Source organism: Dipodomys spectabilis, unplaced genomic scaffold (assembly GCF_019054845.1).
Source record: "Dipodomys spectabilis isolate Male_0828 unplaced genomic scaffold, ASM1905484v1 ptg000108l, whole genome shotgun sequence".
NCBI classification, from domain to species: Eukaryota; Metazoa; Chordata; class Mammalia; order Rodentia; family Heteromyidae; genus Dipodomys; species Dipodomys spectabilis.
The window spans coordinates 17,590,650-17,612,880 of record NW_024870785.1 but is presented as its reverse complement, the minus strand read 5'-3'; the positions used below and the strand labels follow the sequence as shown (position 1 = coordinate 17,612,880).

General features: G+C 43.1%; 1 protein-coding gene across 1 annotated transcript; it reads left to right on the top strand.

Moving 5' to 3' along the window:
* The first annotated feature begins 14,709 nt into the window (after window positions 1-14,709).
* Rps27l (ribosomal protein S27 like) lies at window positions 14,710-17,680 on the top strand. The gene is made up of 4 exons (XM_042688008.1): window positions 14,710-14,813; window positions 15,497-15,605; window positions 16,166-16,276; window positions 17,489-17,680. Exons 1-4 carry the CDS (start codon window positions 14,808-14,810, stop codon window positions 17,515-17,517), a joined length of 255 nt encoding a protein of 84 aa, XP_042543942.1. The 5' UTR covers window positions 14,710-14,807; the 3' UTR covers window positions 17,518-17,680.
* The last annotated feature ends 4,551 nt before the right edge of the window (window positions 17,681-22,231 follow it).

The following is a 22,231-nucleotide window of genomic DNA, read 5'->3' as shown; positions in this document are numbered from 1 at the left end:
GAAAGTCCCAATCAGAATCCTAACTGATGTCGGGATGCTTATAGTATTAATAAAATGTATTTTATGACTTAAATTAGTGAAAAGACTTATTTGATCATCTATATGTGAAAGAATCACATATAGGTCATTAAGAGTTCATTAAGGAGAGAGTTTATGACCTGTCTGAGAGCTGTTTTCTCCCCACACCCCCACCTCTCACATCTGTATCTCTATCTCCATCTCTCTGCTCTTCAAAGTAGTATGCAGTAGTAAAATGTCTTCCTGAAACTCCTGGGTCCCTTGCTTCCAGATTCAAACAGATTGGAATAGAGAGTTTAAATAAGCCAGATACCAGTGGCTGACACCTATAATCCTAGCTACTCAGGAGACTGGACCTACGACTTTAGGTTTAAAGCCAGCCTGGGCAAGAAAATCCTTGAGATCCTTATCTCCAATTAACGATCAAAAAACCAGAAGTGGAGCCATAGCTCAAGTGGTAGGGCACTGGCCTTGAACAGAAAAAGCTAAGGGACAGGCTCTGAGTCCAAACCCCATTACTGGAACAAGTAAATGAATATTAGGGGACTGGATCAGAAAATTCCTTTCCAACTGTAAAGTCTCTCAGGTTGCTGATCCATGCTCCCGTGACAAAATACCTGAGGATTGGAGATTCTGGTCTCACAGCATGGTCTCCCAAGCCTGCCCTCACCAAAATCCCTTGGTGGATGGAGGGATTTTCCAGTAGCCTCAGAGGACTTTTGGGGTCCCAGACAGGGTGTAGTTCTGGGAAATGGGGCCCCGAGGCACCTAGTTCCTTGTTCTAAGGTACATTTAGTTCACCCTTATGACTCAAGTCATTGGTACTTCTGTCTTCCCAAGAAGTACAAAGTTTCAGTCCTTCCCGAGGCAGTGATTTACAGTCACTACAGTACTGAATTAAAGACATAGAAAAAAAAAGAAAGTCTGCTTTGTCTTTTGAGCCAAACCCAACCAGATTCTTGCCTCTGATTCCTGCTTCATATGGCTAATCATTTCTTGAAAAACTTGGAGAGGTTATTTCGTAATTAAACAGCCAAGACTTACAAACAGTGTTAAATCAGAGAATGTGTCCAACAGCTCCAGAACATCTGATAAAACGTTCTGTCTCTTTGCAACATTGCTTGTTTAGACAGAACTGCACAGTTCTGAGGAGTTAACATGAAATTAAGCTAAGAGCTTTGATTATTGTTTTGTGTGTGTGTGTGTGTGTCTGCCAGTACTGAGGATTGAACTTGGGGATTAAGCACTGTCACTTAGCTTGGTTGCTCAAGTTGGCCCCATACCACTTGAGCCACAGCTCCACTTTCAGCTTTTTGCTGCCTAATTGGAGATGAGTCTCGTGTTCTTTTTCTGCCCTGACTGACTTTGAGCCATGATCTTCTGATCTTAGGCTTTGGAGTAGCTAGGATAACAGGAATGAGCCATATCATCAGGCTTGCTTACTTTGTTTTCAAAGACTAAACAATTAGAAAATGATGATGCTAATCTAGTAGAATGCTAAAACAAAAACAAACAAACAGAATTTCTTTGGGTCAGGATGAAAATTCAAATTAAGAAAAACTGCTAATGAAATCCCAATCACATAGTAATTTTCCACCTATTACTTGCAGAAATCCAAGTAGTTCAATCGCCTGATTAGGCCTGTTTGAAGGATTATTACAACATCTTAATCTTGCTGCCGTGAATAGCATCATTGGGGCTTAATATTCATTGAGATTTTTATGAAAGAAACAGAGAGGTTTCCATATGTCTCGAGAGCAAAACATTTGTGTTTCCCATCTGCTACTCAGGAGTAGTTTTGTGAAAAAAAGAAATGCAAATTGCCTGGCTCTTTAATTACTTTGGGACTAGGCCACACTAGAGTTGGGACCTTGGGCAGCCAATTCACTGCTGGGAGAAGTAGTTTACTTAGCCACTAAATCAAAGAATTTTTATTTTTAATAAGCAAATACCATGTAAAGAAACTGAATACTAAAATTCTTTGTCCTTTTTTTTTTTTGGTGCCAGTTCTGGGATTTGAACTCAGGACCTGGGTACTGTCCCTGAGCTTTTGTGCTCAAGGCTAGCACTCTGTCACTTGAGCCAGGGCTCCACTTCTGGATTTTTTTGTAGTTAATTGGACACAAGAGTCTCATGGACTTTTCTGCTTGGGCTGGATTCAAACCACAATCCTCATATCTCAGCCTCCTGAGTAACTAGGATTACAACTTTATACCACCAGCACTTGGATTACTGATGCTATTTCTAACTTTCCTTATAATTTCTCTCACTGCTATAATTAGAACATAGAATGTAAGAAGTTGACTAATGAGGGCTGGGAATGTGGCTTAGTGGTAGAGTGTTTGCCTAGCATGCACAAAGCCCTGGGTTCAATTCCTCAGCACTACATAAGTGGTGCTGTGGCTCAAGTGGTAGAGTGCTAGCCTTGAGCATAAAAAAAGAAGCTCAGGGACAGTGCCCAGGCCCTGAGTTCAAGCCCCAAGACTGGCAAAAAGAAAAAAAAAAGATTAAAAAGAGAAGTTGACTCATGTAAGGGACCTCTTTTTTTCTAGAAGATTATTTTTTGCTTAAGATGCCATCATACCAGTGACTGGAGAGAGTGTTTATTCCAGTGTTTGTCAAAGTACGGGTGCCTCAGAGCATCCGATGAATACACAGCGGTGAGGAGGTGATGGGAGGAAGGGAAAACATTCCCTGGACACAGTTCTTCAACCTCTCCAAAGCTTTAATACACTGAGGTGCCTGAGCCTGCCCACAACCGGGCATGACAAACTCCTTTTTTGGTCTTATGGCACCTGTGTTCTGCAGAATATTCATTGGGAAGCTGACTTAATCTAAACCCTTTTGTTTAAGTAGAAAGATGTCAGATGGACAAGGCCTGCTGTCAAGATCAGAATCAGCAGGTTTACTGTAAGCTCTCAGGAAAGTTGGCAGGGTCTTTTCCCACAGTTCCAGACAAACTAGACTCAGAAACTTGTCCCTGCCTCCCTGTCTCTGCCTTCCAGGTTCTCTTGAGTCCCAGGGCAGGAACCTCTGCTGCCCACCCCCCCCCCCCACCATCATAACTTCAGGACTTAGGGAAAGTATAGTAGTTATATCCTCCCTACCTGGGGATACTAAGCTGAAATAAAATTCAACTAGAAGCCAGGAGCCAGTGGCTCACAGTGTAATCCTAGCTACTCAGGTGGCTGAGACCTGAGGATCATGGTTCAAAGCTATCCCCAGCAGGAAAAGTTCATGAGACTCTTTTTTTTTTCTTTTTTTCCAGTACTAGGGCTTGAACTCAGGGCCTGGACACTGTCCCTGAGCCTCTCTGTGCTCAAGACTAGCACTCTACTAACTTGAGCCACGGTGCCACTTCTGGCCTTTTCTGTTTATGTAGCACTGAGGAATCAAACCCAAGGCTACCACGTAGCCACATTCCCAGTCCTCATGAGACTCTTATCTCCAATTAGCCACACTAGAAAGCCAAAGCCAGAAGTAGAGTTGTGGCTCAAGTGGTAGAGAGCTAGCCTTGAGCCAAAGAGCTCTGGGACAGCACCCAGGCCCTGAGTTCAAGCTTGAGGATGGACACACACAAATCAATCACCTAAAAAGAGAAGTATATCTACCCAGACTTATGACAATGCAAAGAATCAAACCCTTGATTTCTCAATAATATTCTGTATGTTTTGTTTTTGTATGTATGTGTGTTTTGTATTCGAGAAGGAGAAAAAAAGACTAATGTCAAGCTAACATTTGTCATTTTTCTTTTGTAGTGTTCTGTAGTTGGAGAATTATAGAATTATCAACACTCACATGGGCCCAGGCTAATTTCCAATGACATTTAAAATGTTATAAAATGATCTACACAATGAAACATTATTAGAGATGAATTATTTAAATTTCTTGAGAGGATGACTTATATTCACATTGTTACCTTCATGACTAACACAGGGCTGGGCATAGATTAGCCACACAGTGCTAAATATGTTTGCATTAATTAGCAAATGATAATCTCATGATTGGTTTTAACAAGATTAAATAATGGCAATAATACATTAACTGTTCTAATATTCTCCTGTGAGGGTCAAGGGCCATGAATTCTGGTTAAGTCTTATAAATACAGGCCATTTTAACACTCCTCATTTGGGATCTTCTGGTTTCATAAACAACTGCCTTGTGATGTATCTCTTTAGATGGTAATGAAAGGTAATATTTCTATACTTGACATTTAAACACACAGACTTAATGTGTTGGTAGATACCAAAGCCTATCTTCCAGGCACTGTAGAATTCTCCCTTTCAGCCACTTGGCCACATGTAAACACCCCAAGATGACACGTGGAATAATGCTGAGAAATGCATGATCCTTGAAAGGACCTGTGAGTCATCAAAGCAAGATTGAGTCATGTGGATAAATTATAGTTTGTGTTCTGCATATTTCACTCATTTAACAACTGCCTTTTCTTTTCTTTGAGACAAGGTCTTGATATGTCAACTAGGACTGTGCGGGTTCCATCCCCGATCAATCCTTCTCAGAGTGGAATTTATCATTGGCATAGCACCACAGGCCAAAGTGGATATAGGGATGATCAAAGTTTGGTGGGGTCCATTTTTTGGGGGTATCATATATAGGACTGTTCTTCCTGAACCACCACATTCTAGTGCGGTGCTCTGATGGTTTTCTAGGTCATTATAAATGTATTATCAGTCAAGGCAGGAAACACATTTGTTGGCTTCAGTCCTTATTTATTTATTGCTTTGCTGGTGGTAGAGTTTCAACTAAGGGCCTTGCACTCACTTAGCTTTCTTGCTCATTGTTGGCACTTGAACCATGCTTCTGGCATTGCTTTTTGCTACTTAATTGGAGATGGGATCTTTTGGGCTTTTTCTGAAGTTTTGCTTCAGACCTTGATCCTTGAGATCTCAGGCTCCCAAATAGCTACTATTATAGACATGAGCCACTGGTGCTTGGCTCATTCCTAACTTCTAAGTGTTTCAACATGATACATGAGCCTTATTTGGCTTTTACTAATATGGGCCTGGGTCTACTCTTAGAATAGTTTTGATTTTGAGGTTTTTGTTGTTGTTGTTGTTGTTGTTTTGGCCAGTCCTGGGGCTTGAACTCAGGGCCTGGGCACTGTCCCTGAGTTTCTTTTGCTCAAGGCTAGCACTCTAACATTTGAACCAGAGCTCCACTTCCAGTTTCTTTTGGTTTTTAATTGGAGATTAGAGTCTCACAGGCTTTCCTGCTTGGACTGGCTTTGAAATGTGATCCTCAAATCTCAGCCTCCTGGGTTACTAGGACTACAGGCATGAGCCACTGGCACTCAGCTTTGATTTTGAAATATTTAATATACAATCATCATTATTTAATGAACAACTATCCCTTAGCATTCATGGAAATGGGCTCCAGGACCACTTTCAGATATAGTATAGTATTTATATATTTATATATAATTTATATAGTATTAATATATAATTTACATCTATTTATATAACTTCAGTCATCCAGATGAGTTATGATACCTACTATAAAGTAAATGCTATGCAAATAGTTGTTACAGTGTATTACAGAATCATGACAATAAAATAGTCAGCACAAGTTCAGTACAGATGCAATTTTTTTCAATTTTTTTTTTTTTTTTTGGTCAGTCATGGGGCCTGCACTCCGGGCCTGGGCGCTGTCCCTCAGCTCTTAGCTCAAGGCAGCACTCTAGCGCTCTACCACTTGAGCCACAACACCACTTCCGGCTTTTTCTGCTTTTGTGATACTGAGGAATTGAACTCAGGGCCTCATGCCTGCAAGGCAAGCACTCTACCGCTGAGCCACCTTCCCAGCCCTCAAATATTTTTGATTGTGGTTGATTGAATCTGCAGATATAAAACCCACAGAGAACTGGGAATGTGGCTCAGTGGTAGAGTGCTTGCCTAGCATGCATGAAGCCCTGGGTTCAATTCCTCAGTACCCCATAAACAAAAAAAGCCAGAAATGGTGTTGTAGCTCAAGTGGTAGAGAACTATCCTTGAGCAAAAGAAGCTCAGGGACAGTGCCCAGGCCCTGAGTTCAAGCCTTAGGATTGGCCAAAAAATAAAAAATAAGAACAACCACAGTTACATAAGGCTGTCATCCCAGCTACACAAGAGGCTGTAGGTTTGAGGATGGCTGCCCCAAGCCAACCCTGGGCAAAAAGCATTTTTTAAAAAAAAAAAACAAAAAAGGAGCTGGCCCCTGTGTCTCATGCCTATAATCCTAGCTACCCAGGAGGCTAAGATCTGAGGATCGAGGCTGGAAGCCAGCCTGGGCAGAAAAGTCCCCATGAGACTCTTATCTCCAATTAACCACTCAAAAACCAGAAGTGATCTTGTGGTTCATGTAGTGGAGCACTAGCCTTGAGCACAAAGAAGCTCAGGGACAGTGCCCAGGCCTTGAGTTCAGGACCCACAACTGGCAGGGGAGGGGAGGGAAGGGGGGGGGAAGAATTGGGAAGTATGGCTCAAGTAGTAGAGCATTTGCCTAGCAAACACCAGGCCTTGAGTTCAATGAGGTTGGAATATGGATTGTGGGCAGGCCATTTTCTTATCAGACCAAATGGAGCAATGTTCCAACTCTGCCCCAATGTCCTGCTCAGTCTTGGCTCCCTGATTCAACAGAACAAAGTCAGGGTGGAGGGTGAATAATTTTTCTTCCTGGAAAGCAGAAAATATAGGACATGGCTGTTTCCAAAGATTCAGGCTGCGTCCTTGGTCCATGTCCCTGCCCTTGCCTTGCCAAACCCTTCTGCCCAGCTGACTTCTTTAAGCTGCTTAGAGTTAAGAGCTGGCCACTTTGAAGAAGAATGGGCTAGAAAGGGAATGAGGCCAGACTTCCTGGATTGAACTCTACTTCAGCAAATCCTTAAGCCTTTCTATATGTGTTGTCAGCTGTAAAATGAATAGGCTAATTCAGCCCCATTTCAGAGGGCAATGAGAGGCAGTTTTAATTAATGATGACCGTGACAGGTTTTGTCATGTAAAGTTACACAGAAATGAAAAAGGAGAATTGGAGCTTTTTTTTTTTTTTTAACCCCAAATTTCCTAAGTTTGGAGTATATCCTCTATTCTGTTACCGTGGTTAAGGCTCTGTTTCCTGAGTGCAGACTTGCTAATGTAAAAGAGCCCAATTGGGCTCCCAATACCTGGACAGAGAATGGATTTGGCACTGACGTGCAGAGACAAGCCTGGAGTCAGTGCATGTCTCAGATGTCTGGCTGGAGCGTAGCACCAAGATCTATTGAGTCCTGCTGGTGGCAGGTGAGGAACTGTCTGAGACTGCTAGGGATAGCAGTATACAAAGTCTGCAACAAGATCAGCACTGTGTAAGCTATCTTTCCTTATTTCAAGTCTGAGTCTGCTGGGTGCCAGTGGCTCACACTGTAATTCTAGATACTCAGGAGGCTGAGATCTGAGGATCACAGTTTGAAGCCAGCAGGCAAAAAAGTCCGTGAGACTCTTATCACCAATAAACCACTCAGAAAAAGCCAGAAGTGGTGCTGTGGCTCAAGTGGTAGACTACTAGCCTTGAGCTCAAAGAGGCTCAGGGGGAGTGCCCAGGCCCTAAATTCAAGCCCCAGGACTAGCAGAAAGAAAAGCGGGGTGGGGGGGTGGGGAGGAAGGAAGGAAGGAAGGAAGGAAGGAAGGAAGGAAGGAAGGAAGGAAGGAAGGAAGGAAGGAAGGGAGTCTGAGTCTTACTCAAATGGGCTCTATTTCACTGTTTACTAAAAGATATGGTTACATGATTTACCTGAAACCATACTGGGAGTGGTGACTCATGCCTATAATCCCAGCTACTTGGGAGGCAGATTAGAATTTCAGTTTGAAGCCCAGCCAAGCAAAAAGTTGGTGAAACCTGTCATCCCAGCTATGCAGGAGACCAACACCAGGCAAAAGCTCAAGATCCTATCTGAAAAATAGTTAAAGGAAAAAGGTCTGAAGATGTAGCTCAAGTGGTAGACTGCCTATTTAGTTGTGCAGCCTTGAGTTCAAATTAAGTCATACTAGTGCTTTTTAGAATCACACTATGGAGCTGGATACTGATCTGTAATACTAAGTACTCAGGAGGTTGAGACCTGGGGGATCATGGTTTGAAGTCAACCTAAGCAGAAAAGCCTGTGAGAGTCCATTTGTAATTAATTAGTAAAATGCTGGACTCCATGCATGTCCTAAGTGGTAGAGCACCAAATATGAGCAAGCAAGCCCAGCATGACCATGAGGCCCTGAGTTCAAATCCTGATCCTGGCACACACACATACACACACACACACACACACACACACACACACACACACGAATCACATCAGAGAATTGTTGATTAGTTTGAGTAATGTGGGGTTTCTGCCTCTCAAATAGGTTCCACTAACAACACACGCTTGTAGCAAATTGTAACGTATTATTTCCTGGATATTATAGCTTGGATATAAAATATTCCCAAAGGCTCCTGTGTTGAGGTGTAGCCCCCAGCTAGTGGCATTACTGAGAGATTACTGGATCATGAGAATTACTGAGAGAGTACTGGATCATTGACTTCAGACTTCATTCATTAATCCATTGATTATGGATTGATGGGCTGTTAAGAGAAAGGGCCTAGCTTGAGGAAGTAGATGACTGGGCTGTGCCTTTGAAGGCTAACTCTTATCCGAGGTTCTTTTCCCTTCTCTAGTTACTGATAGTCTCCAAAGCTACATGCTCCTCATACCATGATGCTCTGCATCAATTTGGGCCTTGGAGCCAGTCAATCATGGACTGAAACCTCTGCAAACAATTCTTTCACCTTTGCATTGGTTTCCCTCTGGTGTTTTGTTATAGGGACAAAAAGCTGACTGATACATGATTGCTTTCTCTTAGTCTCTAGTATTTCTAGTGTAGCATGCCATTGTGTTGTGAACGTGTTATACGGATTCTGCCTTAACATTAGATGACCTTGGGTTCCTTAAAAACTATGAGAGAGTCTTAATTCTTTTTATATTGCCCTAACATCAGTAACTTCTCTTTTCTCCTCCTCTTCCTCCTCTTCTTCCTCCTCCTCCTCCTCTTCCTCCTCTTCTTCCTCCTCCTCCTCTTCCTTCTTCTTCTTCCTCTAATTCTTCTTCTTGGGGGGGGGGCAAGTAATGAGGATTGAACTCAGAGCCTTGTACCTGCTAAGTAGGTACTCTGCCACTTGAGCCACCCTTCCTGCCCCTTTTACATTGGTTCTTTTGAATGTAGGATTTCATTTTATGCTCAGGCTGGTGTGGCCTGCAATCTTCCTACTTCTGCTTCTCCAAATTGCTGGGAATAATAGCCATGCTCCAGTGTACCTAGCCATTGTGCTTTCCCTATAGCTGGGTATCAGGTGCACACCATTGCGCCCAGACATCGGTTGAGATGGAGTTTTATGAATTTCTATGCCCCAATACTGACCTTGAACTCTGATCTCCTGATCTCTGCCTCCCAGGTAGCTAGGATCACAGGTGTGGTGTGTCTCCCCTCAGGTTTCATTATTCTCTATGAAAAAAAAAGAAGTTTTTGTTGTAGTATTACTAGTTTGCTAACCTTCATGGAGAAAATAGTTTTCAATGAACATACTACATCTAATTCATGCTCTACGGCTTAGGGAGAAGGTAGAGCAGTAGAGAAACTGCCTGAAGGAGGAAAGAGAACTTAGAGTCACCAGCTATTAGGCCCCAGGCAGCTGTGGCAATAAATCCGAGGAAGTCAGCTGGACGCCAGTGGCTCATGCCTGTATTCCTGGCTACTTAAGAGGCTGAGATCTGAGAATTGAGGTTCCAAGCCAGCCTGGGCAGAAAAATCTGTGAGAGTCTTTTTTTTTTTTTGGTCTGGTCGTGGGGGCGCTGTCCCTCAGCTCTTCAGCTCAAGGCTAGCACTCTACCACTTGAGCCACAGTGCCACTTCCAGCTTTTTTCTTTTTGCTTATGTGGTGCTGAGGAATCGAACCCAGGGCCTCATGCATGTAAGGCAAGCATTCTACCACTGAGCCACCTTCCCAGCCCAAATCTGTGAGAGTCTTATCTCCACTTGGCCAATTAAAAAAAGCCAGAAGTGGAGCTCAAGTGGTAGAATGTTAGCCTTGAGCAAAAAAAAAAAAATCTCAGAGTTGCCTGGGCCCTGAATTCAAGTCCCACGATCAGAAAAGAAAAAGAAAAAGAAAAAAATAGGTACTCTGTGGTGTTTCCTAAGCCCCTGTACAGAGCGCATTATTCAAGTAGCTGCCCTGGCCAGGGATAATGAGGGGTAGTCACCCTTCCCTAAGTTAAGATCACCAGATTCACTGTAGACCATTTGGAATTGGGACACTGGCCTCTGGCCAGCCACAAGTAGCTGTGGAATGAGGACAGCCTAAAACAGTGGCCATGGCTGTTTCCTGATGTGCCCTGCAAGTCAGAGAAAACTGGGCTACAAGAAGAGACTGAAGCTGTGTCAGAGGGAGAGATGAGAAACTGGGTCGCCCTGCGAGACAAAAGGAGGGGCAAGAGTATTGCTGTCCCCACTCCTAGTGGCCTCTCAGAGTTTTGTTGCCACCCCCATGGGGCCTGGCTGCCCTTCCTGCCCTGGCCCATGTCCAGTGCACTGTCCACTTTAGCTCAGGCAAGGATGAGATATCTTGGTTATTTGAAACCCAAGGAGCCTTGGCTAAGACAGTGGGGTGGCAGGGAGAGGGGCCAGGCCAGGGCTCCGGCTTGCGTGGAAAGGGTCTGCTGCCTAATGTCCACCTGGTGGTCTATGAGAAGCACACAGGGAAATTTTGCTGATGATGATTGGATGCAATAGATCCATGGGTCTCCCTGAAGCACTATTCTTCTTAGTCATTTCCTGGGGCACTTGCTTGTGGAACAAGAAAGTGAATGACATTATTGATGGCAGACTAGAATTTGGTCTAACATAGAATTGTGTGTGTGTGTGTGTGTGTGTGTGTGTGTTAGTACTGGATCTTGAACTCAGAGCTTCATGCTCTTCCTTAACTTTTTTACTGTTCTACCACTCGAGCCACACTTTTACTCCTGGCTTTTTGCTGGTTGTTTGGAATTAAGAGGCTTCTACTTGAGCTGGCTTTGACCCAAGATCTTCTGGTCTCTGTCTGAGTTGCTAGGATTATAGGTGTGAGCCACTGGTACCCAGTCTTCCTCAGATTTCTTAAAATGCCAATATAGCAGGAAAGATATGAGGTTTTGTAACATTTAAAAAAGACAAGATTTCAGTTAGCTATGTTTATGTAATTCACTGGTATAATGCTAGTTCAGCCTAAGAAGAAAAACAGCATCTTTATTCAGCTTTGTTTAGAAAAAACAACCTGTGTTTCTATGTTTCATCCCTCAGCCAGAACCAAAAAAGCTGAATTTAACTTAAACAAGTAGATCTTGATATAATATAAAGAAAAATTGAAGCTGTCTATAAAATTGGAGCAGATTGTCCCTTCTTAACCTGAAATTCTATATTACTATATAGTTAACAAATCAGATTGAGCATGGTAGTACATTCCCGTAATTCCAGCTACTTAGGAAGTAGAAGTAGGAGGATCACAGTTTTAGTCCAGCCTGGTTAGTGTGAGACCCTATCTGAAATAAACCAACAAAAACTAAAAGACCAAAGGCATAGCTCATTGGGAAAAAAATACCTGCCTAGCAAGCAGGTGGGGTCCTAAATTCAGTCCCAGTACCATATACATCAGAATGTGAGCACATATCAGAATGTGCTCCCTTATTGAGCTCTTATTCTATGTGATACATTAAGCTTAGTAAAATGATCAAGTAGATCAACTCTTCTTTCCTCAAGGTCAGTTATGCCATATGTAGACTGCTATGGTGGTCCAACTGTTTCTCACATTTTCTATTTCTGTTGTCTGCCCCTCTCTTTTATTCTGGGAATAAAATAACACTGCCACAGAGCTATATGTATGAAGAGTTACACTGTTTCCTGCCTTGTAATAAAAAAAAAAAAAAAAAGCTCAGAAGTGCCCGTATGGATGGATAATAAAGATATTCCTAATGAGCCAGGTGCTGATGGCTCACATCTGTAATCCTAGCTACTCAGGAGGCTGAGATCTGAGGATCAAGGCTCAAAGCCAGCCAGGGCAGGAAAATCTGTGAGACTCGTATCTCCAATAAACCGCCAGAAAAACCGGAAGTGGTACTATGGCTCAAGTGGTAGAGCCCTAGCCTTGAGCTGAAGAGCTCAGGGATGGCGCCCAGGCCCAGAGTTCAAGCCCCATGACTACAAAAAAAGAAAAAGAAAAAAAGAAGAAAAGAAAAAGAAAAGTCCATAAGACTCATCTCCAGTTAACTACCAGAAAAACAGAAGTGTCACTGTGACTCAAAGTGGTAGAATGCTAGCCTTGAGCAAAGGAGCTCAGGAACAGTGCTCAGGCTCAGAGTTCAAGCCCCAGGGCTGACAACAACAACAACAAACAAACAAACAAACCTCCTGCCAGGAAGGTGCTCCAAAAGCTGTCTCCCCAAGCAGGATGTTCAGGCTCTTGTTTGACCAGCACTAGTCCTGTACTAGTGGCTCCTTGTACCACCTATTGGGTTTTGAAAGAACAGTCTCTCAGCTTTTATCAAAGGCAAGTCATCTTCTGCAGATACAATAGCCTTGTTGTTAAAACATTGCATTTTCCAAGGCTTTCCCCCCTTTCTGGTAGTTAATTAGAGATAAGAAAGACACAAACTTTCCTGCCTAGACTGGCTTTGAACCTGCACCCTCAGATCTCAGCCTCCTGAGTAGGTAGGATTACAGGTGTGAGCCACAGGCACTTGGCTAATTTCTTTATTGTTAATAAGCACAAGAAATTACACTTAGCATTGGTTGAACATTTAGGGTAAAGTATGCACAGTTTTATTTTATCTTCATATATATAACCTTATGAAAAAGGTATCGATTTTTAAAATTTTATAAATGGGGAAGCAATTCAGGGAGATTCTGTATACTTCCTGTGCTTTTAGGGAGGAGCCATTACATTATTTGCTGCTTCGTATATAGCAGGCATTCCATAAATAGTTCAGTAAGTTCTCCAGTGTGAATAAATAGAGCCCTATTCTTAATACTGAATCCTTTAACTATTAGCCTTTTAATCAGTTTTTTTCAAATGGAAAAACAAGTATTTCATATATGTGTGCCTGTGTACACGTTCCAAGGAGAAAAACAGGGCTCTCTACAGTAAGTTCATTCATCCCCAAATGAACACAAGTTGTCTTCCTAAGTTTAGAGATAAGTTGGCTGAGGCAGAGTCAGAATTCAATAGTCCCTTGGTTTCTTTTCATCACACTAACTTGAGACAGAAGAACATCAAAGGCAGGCATCAAGAAAGATTAGGGAGTGCTGGTAGCTCACATTTGTAATCCTAGCTGCTCAGGAGGCTGAGATTGGAGGGTCTTGTTTTGAAGCCAGCTTGGGTAGGAAAGTCCATGAGATTCTTATTTCTAATTAACCAGCAAAAAGTCAGAAATGGAGCTATGGCTCAAGTGGTAGAGTGCTAGGTTTGAGCAAAAGAGCTTGGGGGCAGTGCTCAGGCCCCTGAGTTCAAGCCCCAGGGCCAGCACAAAAAAAATGAAAATGGAAAAAAAAAAAGTAGTGATTGTCAGGCTGCTGAGGGGCAGAAGCAGCCAAGAAAAGCCACTTCCTTATACACCACCTGTCCCAATCATTCTTCGGGGTCACTAGCCTGAAATTGCTCAAACTTGCAAAACAAGTTACATGCTAAAAGTTCCTGCTGACCTCGGCCATATAAACCCTGCCACAAACAGACTCGGGGCAACCTCTCTGATCCTGACCAGGGAGTTTACCCAGGAGCGCACTCTAATAAACTTTTCTTTTTATTCACTTTTACCTTTTCCTGCGTGTTTTTTCTTCACCTAAAACCTTACAGTGATGTTTATTTCTAGGAGGTCATTTTAATTTCTCTCTGTTCTGTTTTCCAAAATTATTATATGTGAATTGCTTTTGCAAAGAGCAATAGAAAGGTGATTCAATGGGACATTTTTCTGCTCAGGTGACTCCAGGGCTTTTCAGTTTTCATTCACATATGCATCCTTCAAACTTGTCCACATGAGATATGCCTTTAATGTCAGGGAATGTGGGCATTCGCCACTGTTTTAGGCTGGAGTTATCTGGTCTGGAAGGTGTTCACGATCCTGGGAGGGATCCTTCCTTACTCAAGGGGAGCTCACTTCTGGAAGGGAAGCAAAGGGTCTCTTTAAAAAGCACCGAGCCTAGCAGGGAATTGGCTACTGCTTAAAAGAGATCGCAAGGCCGGGTGTTGTGGAACACGCCTGTAATCCCAGCTACTCCGGGAACTGAGGCCGGTGCATTTCCAGTTTGGGCAATTTAGAAAGAGAGAGGCTCAATTTGGGGGAGGGGAGGGAAGGCTGCAGTGTTAGCTGAGTGACACAGCTAAGGAGGGTTCAACCCTTCTGCTGCAAAACCCAAACAAAATATGACTTCAGAGCAAAGCAAACCTAAGGCACAGGCACGGCCTGCAAAGGACTTAGAAACCATAGAAGGCGGGGAGGTGCCCGGGCTCACCTTCAGCAGCACCCGAAAGAAGGGACACCGCGCACGCGCAGAGCAGCCCGCCCCCGCCGTCCTCAACACCGCCCTGGGCGGGGCCCCACTGACCAAGCCGGACCTCCCGCACCACCGAGAAGAGCGCCTAGAGAGGACGGACGCGCGTGCCGCCGCTCCGCTCCACCCCTCCGCTCTCGGAAGTCGCGTGCGAGGGCTCGCCGGAGGTAGCCGCAGCTGGAGCGCGCGGCCGGGAGCCCGGCGAGAGGCGGCGCCATGCCCGTGAGTTGTTTACCTCGGGCGTTCCGTCGGTCGAAGGGTCTCAGGGTGTTCCCGGGCGAGCGCGGCGGGGTGGCCGGGGCTGCCCGCACCCCTCCTCCGTGCTCGTGGCGGGGCCCTGCGCGGGGGAGGCCGGCCCGCGGCGGACGGGGGGGGTGGGGACGGGGAAGCGCCCTCCCGGCCTCACCGCGCCTAGTCGGCGGGGACGGGGAATTCCTGCCGGGGTTCAGCAGGTTTGGCTTGGCTGCGATGATTTGGGCATTCGGGGGCCGTCCGAGCTCAGTCTCCGGGTCCGATCGGATGGAATTGGGGGTGGGGGGTACCCTGGCCTCGGGGTACTTGGCTCCCCCCTACCCCCCCTCCCCTCCCCAGCGAGCCTGGAATCAGTCTCCTCGTCAGAGATGAGATTTGGTTCAATTTAGTGAAGAACGGGATTAACGGTTCCCGGTCTGCGCCCCGGGCATCATAATGCGCCCCATCGCAGGGGGACATGCGGGGGGGGGGGGGGGGACACAAAAGTGTGGATGGCAGTGATCAGGCTTTTTTAAGGTAACTTTCGATAGCTGACGTGTTCCCCCCGCGGGGTAGGACTGTTGTTATGATTTGTTGTGTTGTGTTTTTCCATACGGTTAAACCTTCGAGCTTTGAGGCTTAATTCCAGTGTTTTGTTTTGTGTTTAAATCCAGTTGGCTAGAGATTTACTCCATCCGTCCTTGGAAGACGAGAAGAAAAAGCATAAAAAGAAACGGCTAGTTCAAAGTCCAAATTCTTATTTTATGGATGTAAAATGTCCAGGTAAAAAAACCTTAATTTTTTTTTTTTTTCCCTTACGGAAACGTCTGTGCACATTGGCTATTATTGCTGTTTTGGTGTGTACTTTCAAACTCATATGGTGCCTCCGTTGACTCAGAGTGAGATCGCAGCCATGTCAGAATAATAAATATGATGAAACCAGAGTAGAAACCTGTTGGGGATGGGGAGTGAAGATGGACCTTCAGATTAAGTCTTTACACTGTTCAGATGAGTCTTCTTTCTCATAATGCAGTGAAAAGTCTGTTGGCTCTTCTGTCTGAATCTGTTTGCCCGGAATGGTGGCTGCCAGCCATATGGCTACTGTGTACTTGAAAGGTGACTGGTCAAAGTAGAGCTGAGGGATGGCTAAGTGCCTCAAGTGATCGAGCACCTGCCCCAGCAAGAACAAGACCCTAAGTTCAAACTTAGGTACTTAGGTACCTGGCAGAAGAGATAATATTTAAGGGTAAAATAAACCCTAGACTTTGAGGTAATATTAGAAGTATGTTGAACAGGTGCTATATTTTCATACTTAATGTTACCTTTATTTATTTTTTTTAAAGGTTGCTACAAGATTACCACGGTTTTCAGCCATGCTCAGACAGTGGTTCTTTGTGTAGGCTGTTCCACAGTGCTGTGCCAACCTACAGGAGGGAAAGCCAGGCTTACAGAAGGTATAGACTATGGAATTTCTGACCCAGCCATGAGTTTATTCTCTTCTATTCATGCTGGTACTGGGGTTTGAACACATTTAGCTTTTCGTTCAAGGCTGGCACTCTACCACTTATGTCACAACTTCTGGCATCTTGCTGGTAATTTGGAGATAAGAATCTGACCAACTTTCCTGCCATAATTGCCTTCAAATCACTATCCTCAGATCTCAGCATTCTGAGCAGCTAGGATTTACAGGTGTGAACCACCAACTCCTGGCTAGGACACAGGATTTTTAAAAAAACATAATTAAATTTTTCTCATATTTTGTTTGATATGTATTCAGTACATATGACTTAAGACAGTTCTTTAAAAAAATTTTTTTATCAGGCTGGGAATGTGGCTTGCTGGTAGAGTGCTTGCCTAGCATACACTGGGCCCCATTCCTCAGTACCACATAACCAGGAAAGGCTGGAAGTGGCACTGGGGTTTTTTTAGTAATATTTTCAGATTTCAAGTACTTGAAAGAGGCTGTGATATCTTGGGGATCTGTGGGTTCCATGTTCTTTCTGTGAGAGTTGCCAAAGGACTAGACAAAATAAATCTATGGTCTGTTTGATCAGCACAAGATGTTTAATTATTCTCACAATATACTTGAAAGATTTGTGAAACCTTTATGTTAGTAAGCTAGAATCTTGGATACTTGTGCTGACAGACTCTCCATAGCAGGGTTTTCTTCATAGTTCCTAACAGAGTTCTATTTAGAACTCTACTAAGCTTTACTAAGTTCTCTTTAGCTTTGAGTGAACTATTTGGGAAAAAGGAAGGTGGACCAGAATGGTCAAATTACATGTGAAAACATCACAGTGAAACCTATTTTGTACAGTTAGTACATGCTACTTTTAAAAGGAAAATAAAAGCTAGGGAATTAATCAAAATAATTGCTAAAAATTCAGTGAGTCTTCAAACTATTTAGTCATTGAATTTTCAGGTTCATGGTAGTAAATTGTTTCTTTCTATCATGACTAAAACTATAGTGTCAATTTTGCTCCTATTGAAATATAACTCATATAACATTATAGCAGATTTTATGATATAAAAGAATATATAATTTGTATATGTTAACTGAATATTCCCTAAACTTAACTTTTTACTTAAAGAAGTACTTACTGCTACTAAAATAACACCAAAAGTGTAATAAACTTGTTCACTACATACTCATGATTCTTTTACAGGTTGTTCCTTTAGAAGAAAGCAACACTAATGATCTATACAACTTTCTGAATTTACATTTCCTCACAGAAAGCCTTACCAGAAGTTCAGTGACTCTACCAAGATAATATAATTATGTTTGATTTTGTAAGGTACATAACAATGATTTCCTATTTTGGTGTCTGTTTTTCAATAAAGTTTTGATTATGGAAAAATCCCTGTTTTTCTTTAAATGTGTAAGATATACATTTACTTATATTGTGTATGGGATTTTTAGCTTAAACATTTAAGAAGTGTGTTTTGGGACTGGAGGCTTGGCTTATAGTAGAATGCCAGCTGTGAGCAAGAAAGCTGAGTAAGAGCAGAGGAGATATATGAGCATAACTGTAATGTGTCGTCTGTGTTTTACTTGTGCATTGATTTGAAAATTATGTTTTATTTACAGTTATTAAAATCCCTGGGGATTAAACCCAGTACTTGCATATATGTGGCAAGTGCTGTACCACTAAACCTGTTATCTCAAGCCCCTAAAACTTATGTGACTCCCTTTTTACTAAACTATTGATAAAATTTCATGCAATTTTTTTATTGTGACTTTTGTAGGTTTGTAAATTTTCTAAGATAAGGGAAGGCAGGATAATTCACACAGTAAATAGAGCTAAGAGGGTTTTTGTTTTTTTTTTTTTTTTTTTTTTTTTTTTGCTTGCATTCATCAAAAGGTGGAGATCCAAAGGAATGCATTTCAAGGCAAAAAAATTTAAAAGATGCCATTACAATAAACCAGGTGTGATGATAGACACCTGTTTTCCCAGCTATGGCTTTAAAGTCTTCAAAATCAAGCACTATTAAGAGTTCTATATTTTCCTGTGTTGTTCCAGGAACATAATTGAGTGTTAACTGTTATTTGTACAAGGCACCCCCACACTGAATGACATAGAGTGATGATGGTTTATTTGTCATGATTAGATTGGTTAGTTACTTTCCTGGCTTGTAACTTCCCTTAGCTGGAGACAGAACTAGGTTGGAAAGCCCATGATGGCTTTAGTCATGTGTCTGCAGCTGGTGCCAGCCAGCAAGAAGTTCCATCTCAGTTCCATAGGAAGCTACTCTAGTTTTCTTACATGGCACAGGCTTAGAGATCTGAAAGTCCAAGAGCAGGAACTGTGTAGCATTATTTCTACCCCATCTTATGCTTAAGAGGAAGTCATAGCCAAGTTGGCTATTTTAGGGAGTAGAGAACAGCTCCACCTTTTGATGGGAAGAGGCAAAAATCACATCGAAGAGATGCATGTGTAGTGGGATGACAGGAAACTGGCCATTAATTTACTACCTTTAGAAGAACTCTGATACTTAGTAGTATGGTTATTCATTCCCTAACCTAGGAACTAGTCCATAACCAAGTCTTAGAGAAATGCTTTCTTTTTCCTGGTCAGAATAAGTACAGACTAAGTGGGAAATTTACAGTAGAAAAAATCCCAAAGGATTTGGGATTTCCATCCATTCTATCTGTAGTCAGGGCCAGATATTTTAAAGTGTTGCTATACATACAAACTATAGAGTTTAGGCTCATGGACTTCTCTGCTTGATCTGGATTTGAACCATAAGCCTCAGATTTCAGCCTCCTGTGTAGCTAGGATTGCAGGTGTGAGCTACCAGTGTCTGGTGGACCTGACATTTTGCTGGTTATTACCAAGATAGGGTCTCATAACCATCTTTTTGGTCCAGGCTGGCCTTGACTCAGTCCTTCCATTTTCAGCCTAAGTATCTTGGTTTGTAGGCATGAGCCACCAGCATCCAGCTAGTACAATTCTTTTTTTTTTTTTTTAAATCTTTTTCCTTGTTTTGGTACATGCCCCAGGGCTTGAATTAAGGACTTGGGTGCTGACTGAGCATTTTGTTCAAGGCTAATACTCTACCACTTGCATCACAGCTCCATTTTTTTTTCTTTTTTTTTGGTGGTGGTAATTGGAGATCTCAGACTTTTCTGCCCAGGCTGGCTTTGAACTGCAATTCTCAGATCTCAGCCTCCTGAGTAACTAGAATTACAGGCCTGAACACTGGCAGCTAACTTAAGTCAAATTCTTTTTTTTTTTTTTTTTTGGTCCGGTCGTGGGGCCTGAACTCTGGGCCTGGGCGCTGTCCCTCAGCTCTTCAGCTCAAGGCTAGCGCTCTACCACTTGAGCCACAGCGCCACTTCCGGCTTTTTTCTTTTTGCTTATGTGGTGCTGAGGAATCGAACCCAGGGCCTCAGGCATGCAAAGCAAGTGCTCTACCACTGAGCCACCTTCCCAGCCCCTTAAGTCAAATTCTTAATTGGAGATTCGTGAGCCACTGATAGTTGTATGTGTTTTTGTTTGATTGGTTAGTTTGGCTTTTTCTTGGTGGTACTCAGGTTTGAACTTGGCCTTCAACTTGCTAGGCAGGTGCTCTGCAAGTTGAGCCACATCCCTATCTCTTTTGCTTTTGTTATTTTTTTAAGAGTCTCACCTTTTTGCTTGGCCTGGATCACGATCCTATTTATGCCTTCTAACTAGCAAGGATGGCAAGTGTGCACTACTGCACTCAGTTTTTGATTGAGATGGGATCTTTTGTCTGGTCTAGCTTTAAATCACAATCCTCCCAATATCTGCAATTTTTTTTCCCCTTTTCTCTGCTTCTTAAATAGTTGAAATTATAGGTAGGAACCACAGTGCCTGATTTTTTTTTTTTCCTGGTGTTGGACCTGGGGCTTGAACTCAAAGGCTAGGCTTGGTCTCTGAGCTTTTTAACCAAAGGCTAGTACTCTACCAACTCTACCACTTGAGCTACACCTCCACTTCTGGCAGTTTTCGGGGTCGTTAATTAGAGATGAGTCCGTCACAATTTTCCTGCCTCGCCTGGCTTTTTTTTTTTTTTTTTTTTTGGTCGGTCATGGGGCCTGGGTGCTGTCCCTCAGCTCTTCAGCTGAAGGCTAGCGCTCTACCACTTGAGTATCAGCCCCAATTCTGGCTTTTTCTGTTTTTGTGGTGCTGAGGAAACAAACCCAGGGCCTCATGCATGCAAGGCAAGCACTCTATCACTGAGCCACCTTCCCAGCCCCTGGCCTGGCTTTAAACCACGATCTTCAGATCTCAGACCTCCCAAGTAGGTAGAATTACGGGTATGAGCCACCAGCATCTGGCTTGTCTCATTTTTAAGAAGGTTCAGTACTCTTGCCAGAGCTTGAGCAAGAATGAAAAAAAAATCAATTAGTTGGAAACAAGGGTCTTGTTCATTATACACACTACCTTCACAGGGCTCTTTGTGGTGATCCTCTTTTATTAGGGTTCAGCACACTGAACTTGTCTCTGATGTCCAGACAACGCTCTTCCAACTGAAATGCTGCTTCTCTGGTAGCTCTAGGTGTTTGGTCTTTCGGCCTGTAGTCTCTGCAATAGTTAAGAAGCACTCTTTATCACAATAAGGAGCTGTTTTCTTTAGAAATCGTTATTTGATTTACTCTTGTTTATATTTATATTTTAGAGTAACATGAAAGGAGCCAGGCTCCGATTGCTCACACTTGTAATTCTAGTTACTCAGGAGGCTGAGATCTGAGGATTACAGGTCAAAGCCAGCCCAGGCAGGAAAGTCCATGGGACTCATATCCAAATAACCACCAGAAAACTGGAAGTGATGCTGTGGCTCAAGTGGCAGAGTGCTCATCTTGAGTTGAAGAGCTCAGGGACAGAGCCCAGGTTCAGAGTTCAAGCCCCATGACTGCCAAAAACAAAAAACAAACAACCCCCCCGCCACACACAAATGGAAGGCATGACATTTTTATGTTTATCAGAAAGGACATGGATTGTAATGCTTGTCGAACATGAACACCCAAGAACTAAGACATGAAATGGATTTGCTGTAGGGAACTGCTCTTTATACTTAATACAATCCAGGGATATCCATCCTTTTGTAATGTAGAACATGAAGAAACAGGCTTAGGTCTCAGATCTACACAAAAATCCCACTTTTATTAGAGTATCTAAAACTTTGATTTTTTTCCTAACTGCAGTGGCACAGTGGTAATCTCCAATACACACCTATGAGTTCTACAACAGATATCGCAAGGTCAACGCTAGAATAAATGTGTGAAGCCATTCTCCAACATGTGCCCATAACTCCCCACTTCCAGTATTCATCCATGTGTTTGTTTGTACAGCCCTCCCCCAACACTGAATCAGGGTTGAAAGGAACTATGTGTATTTAACACTCAGGAAGAGCAATCATTGAGGATCCAGGTCAGAGTGTGGCTGCAAACATCCAAGCTGTCTTTCAGTGATTCCTAACTTTTTTCCAATACTATTGGGTCCCATTGGACTTATGGGAAAAGGCCATGTGCCATCATGTAACGCTTGAGGCTCCCTTATAAAATAAACGGTCTCTGAGCTTGTACTGGTTCATCCTCTGTCACTTGCTCTGGCAGCTAAGCATCTCTGTAGAGGAGCCCATGTGGTCATAAACGAAGAACTGAGTCCAGGCCCATGAGTAAGCCACACTGGAAGCATCTCCTCTGGTTCAGAGTCACACAACTAGAATACCTTGTCTGTAGCCTCCTTGCAGACTCTACACTGGGACCATCTTCCCCATTCTTTCTCCATCCCTGAGCCTCAGGTGCTGAGGTGGTATAAGTGCTGTTCTCTTGGCTGCCATACACACAGCAACACAATTCCTCATGATCTTGTTTTCTGCTGTCATATTATGTAGAGGCTCTTGTGGAATGTGATTTTTCTCTATTACATATTCAAATACTA